Genomic DNA, 15128 nt, shown 5'->3' on the forward strand with positions numbered 1-15128 from the left:
CCTATGTAAAAGAACAAGTTCTCTTCTGCTTGGTCTGGCCAATTGAGCCCTCAAAAAGAGAGAGAAAGAACTCATTTCCAGAGCTCAGAGGGACACTAGCTGTGATGAGGACTGGCCAATGAAAATGATATTTTTTGTTCTTTTTTGATCAAAAATGTGACTGGGTAACTCTGAGAAGAAGTAATTCAGTGCAGATTCAGGTTACTCAGAATGGGGCAATGAAAACATAGCTGTGCTCCTTTTAGATCTCGAAAGTCTGGATTAAAATATCCTATTAGATCACCCCCACCACTCACCCATACATACACATGACACCTCCCCATGGCCCCACTAGCTAACGGCAGGTGAGCTCCAGGCACATACCTTAGAGCCCCCTTCCAGTGCTTTCCCATGAAAGAATATGAGCAGGCCCTATCTGGGATTGGAAACACAGGCTGTGAGTGTGACGTTTGTGATCCTGGCCATAATACAATGGAATTGGTGATACCCGTAGCAGGTAGTGCTTTCCTTCTCCCATTCTGGGGCCTTGTTGTTTGGCCATTGAGCTTCTGACTATCTCTAGTTTAGGTCTTTAAAGAACATAGAAGGACCTCCCAGTAATTGCCAGTTGTCTGTTCTTTACTCCTCAACCTGCTAATTGTCTTGTCCTGCTGGCAGCTGGGCTAATCTTGCTGGAAGGTAGAGGGATTATTAAAAGTCAGAACATGTGTTCATATGCTCTTTTCTTCAGGGGCAAGAGGGTGGTGGGTATGGGAAAATAAGACCTGGCTCATGAACACAGTGAAGTCCTTGTGGCTGGGAAAAAAAATAGCCTCATCAAGGATTCTGCAGATCCTCTATGACAGCTATTTCATAGGATCTGACACATTGATCCTCTACTTCACCTGCCCGTTAGGAGCCCAGGTCCTACCCCCAGAGATCTTTTCTAATTGGTTTGGGGAAGAGCCTGGGCATCCGGATTTTAAAAAGCTTCCCAGGTAATTCCAATGTGCATCTCCCTCAGCCAAGAGGACTGGTAACGAGCTCCTAGCATAGCTGAAAGGCTTGGCTGTTCTCTGAGAGATACAACTGACTGCTAGCTAGATCCATTCCAGGCTAGATCTCTTCCTTCTCCCAACCCTGAGCCCCCACTTTCATAAACACACCCACATATAGCCAGAGAGCCCTTGATAAGGAAGATCTTCCCACTGAAACTAGGAAAAGGCCAGCTGATGTGTTTTGTGCATGTGGTTGAGATCTTGATTTCACATCACTCCTGCTATTTCTCAACCATGAACTGGTTGGGAAGGCAGGAGGCAGCTTGCTAGAGCCTGATGCTTTCTTGTCCTGTCTCAGGAGGGACACATCTGGGGCTCCATGAGAAGGACAGCTTTCATCCTGGGCTCCAGCCTTCTGTTGCTTGTGGCCTTCTGGAACTCATTCACATGGTGAGTCTACTTGGCCCAGCTTTAATTCAGGACCTGGGGCAGTGGTGGTGGCCTGGGGACAGAGTATGGAGTGAGGAATTGTCTACCTACCACCAGTCTTCACCCAGCAACCCAAATGTATTTTCTTCCAAGGCATCTGCAGAGATTTTGGGGTGCTTCTGGCTACTTTTGGCAAGCCCAGTGGGAGAGGCTGCTATCTACATTCGAAGGGAAGGAGTGGATCCTCTTCACTATAGGTGAGGTTCCCAGACCACCAGTTCTTAGGGTTTGGGTATATGATTATAGCTTCATTCTTCTTCTATTGTTTTTCTATTTGGGGACTTCTCAGTTCATTATTCCAAACAGTGAGGACTTGAACTTCAAAACAAAGTGGTAACCCCAAAGAGAGCTAAATTTTTAGGCAATTTGGAAAAAGGATGCCTAAGAAAAGAAGCTGAGAAGTTGAGATCAAAAGTAAAAATAGAAAATGGCTTGTGTGCAAATGGATGCATACTTAGAGCAATAATCCTGCTTCTAGATGTAAGCTCCATGCTAGCAGAGAGCTACTCTATCTTGTCTGAGGCTGTATCCTCTGTACCTGGTGCAATCTAGGTCTCCGTGTTTGACACCAAGCAGTCACTCAATAAATAATGAATGTATGGGAACAAATCTAAGATAATTTAAATATAGATATTTATAATAGCATTATCTACAATAGTGAATGTCTTCAATCATATATTCATTCACTCAAATAATATTTATTAAGCTTACTATGTGCCAAACCTGTAGAGGGAATGTAGAGCTATTTAAGACGAAGTGTTTGCCCACCCCATTAAAAAACTGTCACAGTCTAGGAGGGGAGATAAGAAGTGTCAGTTGTCACAAAGCAAAAGTACAAATAAAATGCCCCTGAGGATTGTTTTCAACTAGAGGAATTCCAAAATGGGCTGGAGATTAAATGTGACAGATTCAATGGGATCTTAAACAGTCATTGCAAAGAACAAAGCAGATTATAGATGTAAAGTGGAAAAAACATTTTATATACTTCTGCTATAGGGATGTGAAAACTACTTATACACCTTGGTGATAAGAAAATACCAGAGTACAATATTTGCAATTTTAAGTATTGGAGCTGGAAGGAAGCTCAAGATCATCTCGTGTTGTGGTTTCCATTCTATATTCCTCAAGGAGACCGTGGAACTCCAAGTGGGTGGCCACCATGGTGGATGGCCCACTGGACAACCACAATCCCAACATTTTTTTTCCCCAAATAAAAAAGTTTATTTCTGACTATAAAAGTAAATACATGCTTGCTGTTAAAAATAAAAATCAGACAACTGAAACAGGCAGGGAGAGGATGAAAATCATCAGTCTCCCACCTCCAAGAGGTTAGAGCCACTGTTAAAATCTTAGTGTACAAGCTTATATATTTGATTACTGTCTTAGTGTCATGCCTTATATATTTGATATGTAATCATACTTACATGATATTATTTTTTTAACTTTTTTTGTCATTGAATAGATTGTGGACAATTTCAATGTGAATTGATGTAGGTCTGTATGAACACATGCACGTGTTCTTTCTTTTCTCTCTCCTCTCTCCCCTTTCTCCTCTCCTTGTTTCTCCTCTCTCTCTCCCTTTCTTCCTTTCACTCTTTCTCTCCCCTTTTCTCTCTCCCTCTTTTCTTCTTCTTCCCCTCCCTCCCTCTCTCATTCCCTCTCTTTCTCTCTCCTTCTCCCTCTTCAGATACTGCCAAGCTGACTTCCAGAATATTTGTACCAATCCATATTCCCCAATAGTGCTGCTCTAATGTTTTTCAACTATCTCTGCTGTGGCTGGTGGGGTAGGAAGGGTACTGGAAGAGGGATACAGATTAAGTAAAATGTTTTCCTTGCTCTCTTGGAGTCTTGAATCTGGAGGAGGAGGCAAAACATGGACATGAAGTTAACAATACAAGAATTAGGTAACACTGTAAGGTCACTCAATTAGCTGCCAACTGGGTGGACAAAAGTACTATTTGTTCACAGTCAGAGATCAGTGATACCCAGAATAGAATGTGGAGCAAAAAGTCAAAACTAACTTTTAAATCTTGATCAGCATTTTCTAAAATATTCTGCGGAACAGCAATTGGTGGGATATTAAAAGGTAGGGTGACTATATAACATCATCCAATTGGGACATCTGTAAGAGTGACAGTAGGTGTTCTTAATAATTATATTGGGATGACAGATTTAAATTGAAATTGTACTGGGCAAACAGGACTGCTATCCTGTTCTTGGTTTTCTGAGAAAATAGTGTTCCAAGGTCAAAAGCATGGGAAATATAGACTCTAACAAAATCAAACGGACTTCTTTGCAGAAGGAATTCTCAAAGGTTTCAACACACTATTATGGACCATAACTCTCCAAGAGGGTTGGAAATGAAGACCGTTTAACCATGGAGCTCCTTGAGAGACGAGTTTTCCACTTTGGAACATGCTGACTGGAATACACCTGAAGTCCCACTGCTAAGTCAACCAACTCCTAGTCCAGTGCTCATGGTGAACCATACCACACCAAGTGCTTTCTTTGCTTCTCTCTTCCTTGGCAGTTCATCAAGAGTTCAGTGGGTGCAGACTCCCCAATGTCAAATGAAATTCTTTTATATTTCAGAGTATACTTATTTAATATAATGCCTCATACTTTTTTTTCTGTCTCCAACTACCTTGAAGGTTGTTGTCCCCACTGTACAGCTAAGAAAACAGAGACATGCCTTAACCACTTGTCCAAATTCCCATAGCTAGTTTGCCACCCCAAAATTAAAGATAGAGCCCCAGGTCCCAAGCACTTAGACCTCCCTGGCAAAGCACCATCAGCAGTGCAATCTCAGTCTCTCAAAATGTGTACTCAGTTAACACATGTGTTGCAAGAACCTGAAGTTACCCTGGTCGTTCCTTCTGTTTCCTAACCTTAGGTGCTAGCCAAGTGCCTGCTCTATTCTTCTGGGGCTTCAATGGGCTTCTACTGGTGGTCGACACAACTGGAAAACCTAACTTCATCTCCCGCTACCGAATTCAGGTTGGCAAGAATGAACCAGTAAGTATTGCCACATCCTCTCCTGGACAAAGCACAGAAAGCTAAAGCTAAAAGCCAAACTCCCAAAATCCTCACCATTGGTCCAAGAGGGACCATGATCGGTGTGGGCCAAGTTATTATCTATAAGACTCCTCCCAATTTAGAAGCTTAGAGAGAGGAAATATTTCTTCCAAAGCCTCGGAGCCAGCTAGTGGCCAGTGAAAACTAATGTTCCAGTCTCTGAATTCCCAACCCAGGCTCTGTACCTGACTGCAGTCAGCATTTCAGGAACATAAATGATTACCTCTGCATGGCTCTGGGCTGAGTCTCAAAGATGTCAGGCAACTCCCCCTTATCCATGTAACAGAGGCGACCCTGGCCACTGATGGACGCTGAAACCACGGATACCAGCTGTCATCCTAAGTGAGGGGAGACAGCTGCCAAAATGATGGAAAATCCCTACACAGTAGATAGATGATACGGATTCTGAGAGCGTAGGTGTTTTTTAAGCAGGTCCTTCTCCCCAATTACTCAGTTCAACCAATATGCAAGGCACTAGAGCAGATGCACAATAAACAAGGCCAGGACACTGTGTACAAGGACCTTCTGGCCCAGTAGGGGCGAGAAGGCAAACACCCACAGTTCCGACTGACACAACTGGCTCACCTGCTCACTGCTGGATCAGTCCTCCCTGGATTATTCCAAACATGCTATACTTCTTCCCATTAAAACAAGCAAAAACAACCTTGACTCCATTTTCCATACCTGCTACCACCCCATATAATTGTTCTCCTTTGCAACAGAGCTCTCTTAAAGAGCTATCCATACAGTCTTCAGTTCTCCTTTGATTCTTTTTCCCCCAACATTTTTGTAATTATAAACAATTTCAAACATACAGAAAAGCTGAAAACTGTACAGTGATCACTCATATACTCAACCAAACTGGCACTCCAAACACTCGTTTCCCTGCTTTCCTTTCTTTTATCCAAAGCACATCTCACTTCTATTACATACTTTTCTATAACACTGGAATAGAAACTCCACGAGGGCAGGAATCTTTGTTGTACTCTTTGCTGTATCCCCAGCACAACATTTTGTCCCATAGTGGCTGCTCAGTAAACATCAGTTGAATAAATGAATGAATAAACAGCTGTGACTCCCCCCATCTCTTGGTCAAGGTTTCCAGAAGAGGTATATGGCCTTGTCTTGTATGTGCTTTCAAACCAGGCAGGCCAGACTCAGCCCCAAAGCTTGAAGAGTGAATTCTGAAGTCAGTCAGAATATGTAGTGCCTAGAAAGGCTGGAGGAAGAGGAAGACTTCAAGACACTTTGAACCCAGCCCCACTTTGGGGGCAGAAACCCCTCCAGCTTGCAGAAGGAACTCAGGGAGAAATCTCTTCTGACCAGAACCCAGGAAGTGAACTGTGGTTGCTCTGGGACTAGTCCAGTGAGGCTGGACCACATGAGGAAGTAGAGGACCTTGGTCTCTGCATCCAATCATTGCTAAGGTTATTTAGATGAGGGGGGCGGGGGTTAAAAGACTGAACTGGAAGATCTCCATCTGAGAGTTCACAGCTTTCTCCAAGCACCCTGGAGACTCCCCGGGGTGCCTGTCAGGAACACATGGGCCCAGTCATCTCTCCAGAGAAACAGGGAGGAGAGTGGTGATATTTGCAGAACCAGGAAGGAGAAGCCAGAGTCAGGTATACTGAAGGCAGCTGGGAGGGGAGTTTTTGAAGGGATAGGTGTTTCCCAGTTCAGGGGCATTACTCATCAGCTTAACAGCCAGAGCCTTCTTGCTGCAATGGTCCCAACCCAGTGCTGGGCGGCAGTCAGGAGCTGCCGGCTATGGCCAAACATCACTCCCGGGACCTAACCTGAGAGGCTCCTGGGAGAAGGTCACGGAAGGGCAGACTTCATACTCTTGCTTATCTTCCTCTTTCCTTCTCTCGGGCAGGTGGACCCTGTGAAACTCCGCCAGTCCATCCGCACAGTTCTCTTCAACCAGCTCATGATCTCTTTCCCCATGGTGCTCTTCCTCTATCCCTTCCTCAAGTGGAGGGGAGACCCCTGCCGCCGAGAGCTCCCCACCTTCCACTGGTTCCTCCTGGAGCTGGTAGTCTTCACCCTGATGGAGGAAGTCTTGTTCTACTACTCCCACCGGTGAGCAGGGTCCCTGCCTGGGTTTCTTCACCCTACGTGAGGGCTCACTTCTAAACGAAGAAACAGGCTTCTGAACTGTAGGTGTGAGACCAACACACCCTGGCCTCAAAAGCCTCCCATTAAATGCTTAACAGAGAGACATTATTTGCCCCACAACTGATGACTTAGGACACAAATCCCACAACTGGGACACTGAGGAATGTCCAGAAAAGAGCCTTCTCCATTTGTGCGTGAGGCAGGGCAGTTTCCCATCCATTTCCTTAGTGGGCATCATCTCCATTTTATAGTGAATGGAACTGAGGTAAAGAAAGGCAAAGTTAGCAGTTATGAAGCACAAGAGACCTTGAAAGCAGGTTTGTGTGAGTGCAAATTCTGTGTTTTCAACTTTGCTCCATAGATGTTAACTCCTAGTTCTTACATTTTTGTTTCTCATGGTATGGCAGGGGGTGAGGGAAACTGACAGATTTATTACCTATTCTTCCATTTCCCAGACTCCTTCACCACCCAACATTGTACAAGAAAATCCACAAGAAACACCATGAGTGGACAGCTCCCATTGGTGTGATCGCTCTCTACGCTCACCCTATAGAGCATGTGGTGAGTAGAGCTCACTCCCCCCAGAGACAAAGGGCAGAGAACCCCAACTGCCTTCCCTAAGCTCTCCTGTAGAGAATTAGACCACACTCACCCCTTCCTTTCCTCTTCCCATTAGTTACTATTATTGCCACCTATCATATGCCAGGCTATGTAAGTGCCTGACATAGGTTATCCCATTTGAACATCCCAACAACCTTTTTAATCCTCGTTTTGCTAATGAAGTTGAGGCTCAGTTAAGAACTTGTCCAAAGTTTGCTGAATGACTCTGCAGAAAGCCAGCATCCTCAAAAACTCTCTTTCTCCAGATTGCTAAGTTAAGTCTTCCTCCAGATCGCTACGTTAAGTCTTCTTGGTACTACCCTGGGGTAAAGTGGACACCCAGCTAGGTCCTGTCCATCTCCCTGGGCCCTGCCTGCCATCATGCCTCCCCTTGCAGGTCTCTAACATGCTGCCGGCGATAGTGGGTCCCATAGTAATGGGCTCCCACTTGTCATCCATCACTGTGTGGTTCTCCTTGGCCCTCATCACCACCACCATCTCCCACTGTGGCTACCACCTACCCTTCCTGCCTTCACCTGAATTCCATGACTACCATCATCTAAAGTAAGCCCCCCTCCCCATAGTGGGTCCCTGGACAATAATCACTCCCTCACTCCTGGGTTTCTGATGGAGACACTGTGTCTCAGTTTAAATGTGGGTGCTAGCTGGGGAGGGGGTGTCTGGAGGTGGGGAAAATTAATGACCACACTAGGACCCAAACCACCTTGCCCTTTTCCTTCTCTGACACTGGGTCCTCCTGCAACTGAGTTTTTAACCTTTACTTGGGCCCTAATGTAAGCTACGGACAGTCTCATAAATATGTATATACATACAAATATCCTGCATGCAGTTCAAGGGGATTTATGCACTCTCTTAAAGTCTCCAGGCTTTTTCACGTGTGGTCTATGAACCTTTGTGCAAGAATCACCTGGGATGCTTGTTTAAAATGCAGACTCCTGGATTCCACTTTAAATATGTGTAATCAAAGTACCTGGGAGAGAGGGCCTGGAAATCTGCATTTAAATCATTGTTCTAGGGGATTCTGATGCAGGTGGTTCCTGAACCATACCTGAACAAGCCCAACTCTGCCAGTGGCTCTCACTTGGGTACACTGGAATCCCTTAGAGAACTTTTCAAAGAAAGATTACAGATTTTGCAGGTCTGGCTGGCATGGCCCCAGGAATGTGCATTTGTAACAACTTCCCAGGTTATTCTGAGGCAGGTGGTCAGGACGGTGGGGGATAGATGGCGGATGCATGTGGTCAGGATGGTGTGGGGTATGAGAGCTTCGAGATGCCCGAAAGGCTGGCACAAATGAAATGGAGATCAGCACAAGGGCTTCCAGCACCAGTGTGGCAACACCCTCCTCTCTCTTCCAGGTTCACCCAGTGCTATGGGGTGCTAGGAGTGCTGGACCACCTCCATGGGACCGACACTGGCTTTAAGCAGACCAAGGCCTATGAGAGACACATCGTCCTGCTGTCCTGCTGGGCTTCACCCCACTCTCTGAGAGCATCCCCGACTCCCCGAAGAAGATGGAGTGATGGAGGGCCCTACTACCATCCTGGCTGCCCCCTCAGTAGCAGGCAGCCAAGGTGACCCGAGGCCTCATGAGCACCTAACAACTTGCCTCCTACAGCCACACACTCTCTAATGACAGCAGGGTGGGGAAAGGTCAGCGCCATGGGAAAGCAGAGCCAAGGATGGGGCTGGGGCTCCTCAAAACCACTGTCTCTAATGTCCCTTCAGGGGACCAGGAGTTGGTTTAAGAGGGAAAAATGGCTCACCAGACTGAAGCCCAGGGAAGAGTCAGAGTTCCTGGCTTTTGGGGACATCTTATTGAGCCTCCTTATTAGCTTCCCTAAAGCAGAACCAGAGCTAGAACCCCCCTCTCCCAACTATGAACCCAGAGACACATGGCTGAGCAAAGGGCAAAATCCTCATTTTCCCCGAATGGCTAACCAGTTGTCTAACATTATTTACTCAGTGATTTTAGAAGTAGTCCCTTTTTCAAATGAAATCTTATCAGGAACCTTAATATAAAAAACAAAACCAAAGTGCTCGTTTGGCTGAAGCAGTCTCCACCCTGGCCTCCCCTCAGCAGCCACTGACCCTGCCAGGAACGTGTGGCTCCAAAAACAGAAATGAAGACCCCTCTTCTCGGATTTGAAAGACCGTTATCACTGACTAAATTTCTAAACATGCACACACACACACACATACTATTTCTAAACTTCCAGTTCTCTTCAAGAAAATCACCCACTATGGTTTGAGAAATTAATTTTAACACTTGATAGGACCACTTCTTCAGGCAGAATTACCAAAAGACTTCCTCCTAATGGCCTCAGGACGCAGGCCACCTGTGGGCTTCCCAGGCGGCACCCTCCCTGGGCCTTCCGCAGCTCCACCCACACACTGCTGGTCTTGGTGGACCAGCTCCCTCCCCAGGCTTAGCATAAAGTGCTACTGGTGCACAGCTGCTGGCCTACACCCAGTACCTGTTCCTACCAATAAATGTTTGGAAAAAAGTCATTCTTCAGTATATTCAAGGTGAAGGGCAGGGAATGAGAAGAGTGGATAAAGATGAAAGGAAGAAAACAGATGCATTTCTTTCCCCCTTTTAAGGTCCCTTGGCAGGGAAGAGGGACAGGAGGCTGTTCTTCTCTCATCCCTTTTGGCAGCTAGGTGGTCTCTGGCAGAGGGGGACAGTCCTATCCTCTTCTGCATCAAACTGAACACACCCTAGGAAGGTAAACAGATAGTCATAAAGAAAAGGCTGAAGCCTTACAATTCCCAGAAGATGTAAATGTGAAAGGAAAAAGAACGTCTTAAACTCCAGGGGAGGCTTTAGTTTTTCCCCCTCCATTACAAGGCTCATTCCAACATTTATGATCAAGGAGCTACTACACCAGCGCAATTAAATCAGTGGCCTCCTTCATGCACATTACTAATAGGTGTGGATGGGAACCTGCATTAAGCTCCTTTGCTCCCAAAGTACCCAACAATTTACCAATCGGTCTGCAGAATTCCAGGCCACAATTTCCTAAACTCGCCTTTGGCCCATGGATAGCGCTGGAAGTACCTGTCCACCTGAAGGACAGTGGAAAACAACTCTCTGGGAAACAGTGTATGACAGGATCCTCAGCACTGGGCCTGGAGACAGTTGTCAGATGAATGAATGAATAAGGCCACCTCATTTTTAGTTTTGCAATTACATCTAGGCCAGAAAGTAAATCTGGATGCTGGCATTCTGAAGGTGTTACTACTTACCAAGCCTGGCCCTGCAAGTTGGGGGGAAGCCACCAACAGCCCCAAGGCCAATCATGGGTGGGGAGGGTACACTGTTCCATTCCTCCCTGGCTACATGTCTCAGGGCTCAGGGGCTGACCTGGATTCCATAAAGCCACAAGAAGAGTGTCTCATTGTTACTCCTTCACACCACACAAGAAAATCTGTTCAGTGAGGGCTATACCAACCCTTCATAAGGAGTCACAGCAACCTTTCTCTTCCTGGATCCTAACACAAGCCCACCCACAGCCAGCCCACGAGAAAGCTGGCAGAGGGCAAGTGGGCTGAAAGCCTTAAATTTCATCTGTAGAACTGATGTCTGTCCCTTTTGTGGTATTGGCTGTGGCTCCCATTTCTAACTCAATACAGAAGGTAAACATGAATTCAAGGCTAGTAATTCTGAAGAACAACATGGAAGTCAAGTGGATGCACCAGCAGTCTTAGCTCTATAAGGATCCCTGGCATCAAGACTCCCAAAAAGCACAAGAGCAGAGCCCCAGCAAAGGTTTCATGCACACAACCAGAGCGTGGGGTTCTTTTCATCATGTCAGTTCTCTGAATCAGGGGAAACCCTAACAGGACTCCATCCCTAACACCCAACAGCTGTACCCCAGATGGGAGACAAGCCAGTTTTGCCTTTTCAAGTTTTTATTTTTATACATTTTTTTTTGTATTAAAAAGAAAAGCATAATTACCACAAATTACAAAGGACTAAAGCAGGACTAGAATAATGAATGAATCACTTCAGCCTGGAAAGCAGATACTCTCAATAATATTAATGTTATAATACAAGCTCATTCAAGTATTTTACATTTCTTTTTTTTTTTTTTTTTGTCCTTTTAAATGTGATATCCTAGCACATGGAAAAGATAACGTACTATGAGCGTAAGGTGGAACCTTCTCCGCAAAGCCAGATGACAAGTTTTCCTCTCTAGTGAGAAATGGGCTCTAAGTTCTTAACTTCTCTGCCTCTGCCATCAATGTGGCTGAAGGAGAGGGCAGGGCTGGGTCAAATCCAGGGACCCTGCACACAGGAGATGCTTTGGGGTCCCCTTCAGGAGGGTGCCAACAATCAAGACCACTCTACCCAAGGCTTTTGGTAAACACACCCCTGCCTTCCCTAACTAAGTGGTCGTCCTTGCCCGTCCTCCCCACTTCCAGGGACTTTCGAGCAGCTTAATTTCCAATCATCAGGGAAGGGGAATAAAGAGCTACGATGGAACAAAACCAAAACAAAACAACTTTGACAGTGAGCCCCCGGGGTCCAGGTTGGGGCAGGACTGGTGGCCCTTTTGTACTGGTGCTTCATTTGCTCCCAGGTTCAGGGGAAGGCAAAAGAAGCCAGTCCCTCAACAGGACTGAGACACACAGACCTCCTGATATCTGATGCCCCAAGGTTGTGTTGGCACAGATCAACCTTGGAAGGGTACAGGATGAACAGAGAGATTTGGGGCAGGGTGTTGCTTTGTGTCTCAGGTCTTGGATCCCCATGGGAGGATGGTGGGTATGAAGTGGCTAGCCCCGACGGCCCTGCCACTCCGGCATGCTTGTCACAGATACATCGGTCCTAAATTCAAGTGTCTTCAGAAAATGAAGATGTAAACTACTCTTTGCAACATCAACTTCTAACATGTTTCAAAAAAAAAAAAGTTCCCTTCCTCCCCATCCTTAGCCTATGTTGAGATGAATCCTCACCCACCAACCCCAAGGGGCTTCCTCTTTTCTGGGGTGTCTGTAGGGGAGGATCAGGGAGAGGAGGGTACCCCCTTGGCTTGGGGGGTTAACGCTAGGTAACAGCAGCCTTTCCTCACACCTCCAAGGCTTCCTGGTGCCCCCAAACCCAGCAGAGGACAAACACTGAGGTTTCTGTGGTGCTGGATACAGTACAGGGCTGAGTGATCTGAAGGAAAGGAGGAATAAAGGGAAGGAGGAAGTGTTCCAGGGGTCCAGTGTCTGGTACAATGTGGGGCAGACACCAGACTGGGTAGGGAAAGGCCTCAGATCCCACTGTCCTAGCAGAGACCAGACACTCACTGAACATCCTTGGCTTTTAAGAGGACTGGGTCAGAGGAGCTGAGACAGACTTCTCACATACTAACCACTGGAAGAGCAAAGATCGGGGGAGGGTGCAGGCTAAAAGCAATGAGGTGCCCAAAACAGAAGGCGAGCCCTTGCCAGCCTGGGATACTGTCTCCTACTCCCAACCTTTGGGCCCAAAAGAGGAACCAGTCAAGAAAGAGAGCCAATGAAGTTCTAGCAATTGAGCAACAAGATTACAAATTTCTTCCCATTGCCCAGTTCTCACTGAGGGTGAACACATACCATCATGCCCATACCCAGCACACATCCCAGTCTGTGTGGGACAGTCCTTCATCACCCTCCCTAGGTTCTGAGACAGTAGACTCTAGCCACTCCATTGTTACCCACAGCACAACCCAGTCAGTGGCTGGAGAAGATAAGTCAGGTATACTCTATGTCCACATATACCTTCCTGCCACAGGGCTTCAGCCACTGGCAGGACTCCCCCCAGCCCCCAACTCCTCCTTCATCCCTCGTTCCCAGGTGGGGTCAAGTGGAGGGTTGGCAGAGATGGCTTGCAGAGGGGGGATATAAGATGGAGAGACCCCACCAGACCATAGGGAGAAGTGGCATTTTTCTCCACCTTTTGCGAAAGTCAAAGCCTCCTCAAGGTCTCAGATCTTTCAGGCCAACACAAGAAATATTTCCAAGCCTCAGCTGCCAGGTGTTCAGCTTTCCCCTCTGGAGTGGGAGAAAGATATTCATGCTGAGAACAAGTGTGTTCCAGATCCAGGCCAGCCTGTTCTCCAACTGTCTGAAGCAAACTTGGCCTTGAAGTTCCAAGGGTGGGGTGAAAGGTCACGGCAGGATGGGGCTTGGCGTGAGATAACAGCAAGCAGAGTGAGGACACAACAGTGGCAGCAGTGTACAGACACAGGACATCAGCTTCAAACGATGCAACAGCAGGGATATTGTGGGTGCAGCTCTGGTAGGAGCCACTCCCAACTCTCGTGCCTCCAGTCAGGAGGCAATGTACATGCAACTCAGTCCAGAGAAAGATTCTAGCCAATCCAAGCCCAGGCACATCCAGAGAAGGTGGGAGCTCTTCAGGTTGACTCCATCGAGGAAAACAGGCATTTGGGTATTTCAGATTCCTGCTCCATAATAAGGCAACTTTTTAAAAAATATTATTTCCAAGAACAAAAAAAAAAAAAAAAAAAAAAAGAACAACAACAAAAAGAAAAAATAAATTAATACAGGGGTAGGGGAAAGACATTACTTTCTGTGGATTAGGTGGGGGTTTTCTGATTTTTTTTTTTTTTTTTTTGGTCTTTTATGGTCGATTTTGTCTTCTTTTTTCCCTCCCCCGTTTTTACAAGGATGGAAAGGTCAGAGAAAAATAAAATAAACCATCTTTCAATAGTCTTTTCTGGTATGAGCAGCATCTCTCTCTCTGGGCTGGGGTATAAGGGATGTGGGGAGAGGGAGTGGGGAGAAGCTGAAATCTTTACCCATCCCCCACTTTTAGATCCTTTGGTTTCCTTCTCCCAGAAGATGGCAGAAGGGTCTGGTGGGGACAACAGGGAGAGAACATGGTGATGGCAAGCCCCAGATGACCAAGGGGTTGGTATGTGCCTGGGGCCCAGGGGTGCTGTCAGAGCCTTCCATGGACAGTGCTGGGCAATGGGGCCCGCAGTGTCTTTTTATGGGCTGCATAGTTGGCTTGAGGGGGAGCAGGAAGAGGCTGCAGGTGGGGACCAGGGTTGCGGCCTACCAGCCGCGGGCAGGGCTGCAGAGTGATTTTGGTAATCCAGACGAACTATCAATAATTTAAAACTTGATATATATATATGTATATATATATATATAAAAAAAAATCTCCCCCCTCTCCCTCCCCCCCCCCCCTAGAAGAAGCTAGGATATGAAGAATCATGGAGAGAGGAGGAGGAAGGGGGTATACGGAGGCTCCTGCCCAGGGGTACCTCTGATAGCCCAAATGTTGTACATGTTGCTACTAGCATGAGGGCCTATCCTAATAGCTACAGGCCTGTCCCTTTTCTGTCCCCTCTCCTGGGACTGGGCACCCCCACAGCCTCTCACCCAACCCACCCCCTTCCCCATCCCCAAACCCCAGGGCTAAAGGGCCTTTCACTTTCCCAAAGTCTGTGTGTCCGAGTGCTGGCTTGTCCATTTGGCATCTTCCCGGATGGGCTGGCCGGTGGGTGGTGTGGGGGCTTGGCTGACCATAGTGATGGGTCTGCTGGAAGACTGGGAGGGGCACCGCTTCCTGCCCTCACCACTGCCGCCTCCTGCTGCCACTGGGTGTCGTTTATGGTTGCCCTCCTCACCCATGGGGGGCTGCAACAGAGAGGGGGAGGGTCATAGGTGATTAGAGTGTACTCTCTCTGCCAGGGCTGACTATCAATAGACTGACTACTTCCTACTCCTCAATGTGGATAATGAATGGATTTAACCTTAGAAACCAGCTTTCAGTTATTAAGCACTTCTCCGTGCCAAACACTGTTATTTTGTATACATTCTCTCAGGGCATCCACATCACCT

General features: G+C 46.8%; 2 protein-coding genes across 7 annotated transcripts in view; one reads left to right on the top strand and one right to left on the bottom strand.

Annotated features, from left to right (window-relative positions):
• FAXDC2 (fatty acid hydroxylase domain containing 2) overlaps positions 1 to 11336 on the top strand; it is a 35980-nt gene extending 24644 nt beyond the window's left edge. The window contains 8 exon segments of the mRNA XM_037799200.1: positions 1336 to 1427; positions 1560 to 1663; positions 4360 to 4481; positions 6418 to 6623; positions 7115 to 7220; positions 7657 to 7823; positions 8639 to 8732; positions 8735 to 11336. Of these exon segments, the coding sequence (XP_037655128.1) occupies positions 1336 to 1427; positions 1560 to 1663; positions 4360 to 4481; positions 6418 to 6623; positions 7115 to 7220; positions 7657 to 7823; positions 8639 to 8732; positions 8735 to 8803 (960 nt within the window). The 3' untranslated portion in view covers positions 8804 to 11336.
• A 2518-nt stretch (positions 11337 to 13854) lies between these two features.
• LARP1 (La ribonucleoprotein 1, translational regulator) overlaps positions 13855 to 15128 on the bottom strand; it is a 118550-nt gene continuing 117276 nt past the window's right edge. For all 6 annotated transcript variants that reach the window (XM_037799205.1, XM_037799203.1, XM_037799202.1 and 3 more), the window contains exon 19: positions 13855 to 14924. In XM_037799205.1, the coding sequence (XP_037655133.1) occupies positions 14715 to 14924 (210 nt within the window). In that variant the 3' untranslated portion in view covers positions 13855 to 14714. The remainder of the gene's footprint in view (positions 14925 to 15128) is intronic.

Source organism: Choloepus didactylus, chromosome 11, assembly GCF_015220235.1.
Source record: "Choloepus didactylus isolate mChoDid1 chromosome 11, mChoDid1.pri, whole genome shotgun sequence".
In the NCBI taxonomy this organism is placed as follows: domain Eukaryota; kingdom Metazoa; phylum Chordata; class Mammalia; order Pilosa; family Megalonychidae; genus Choloepus; species Choloepus didactylus.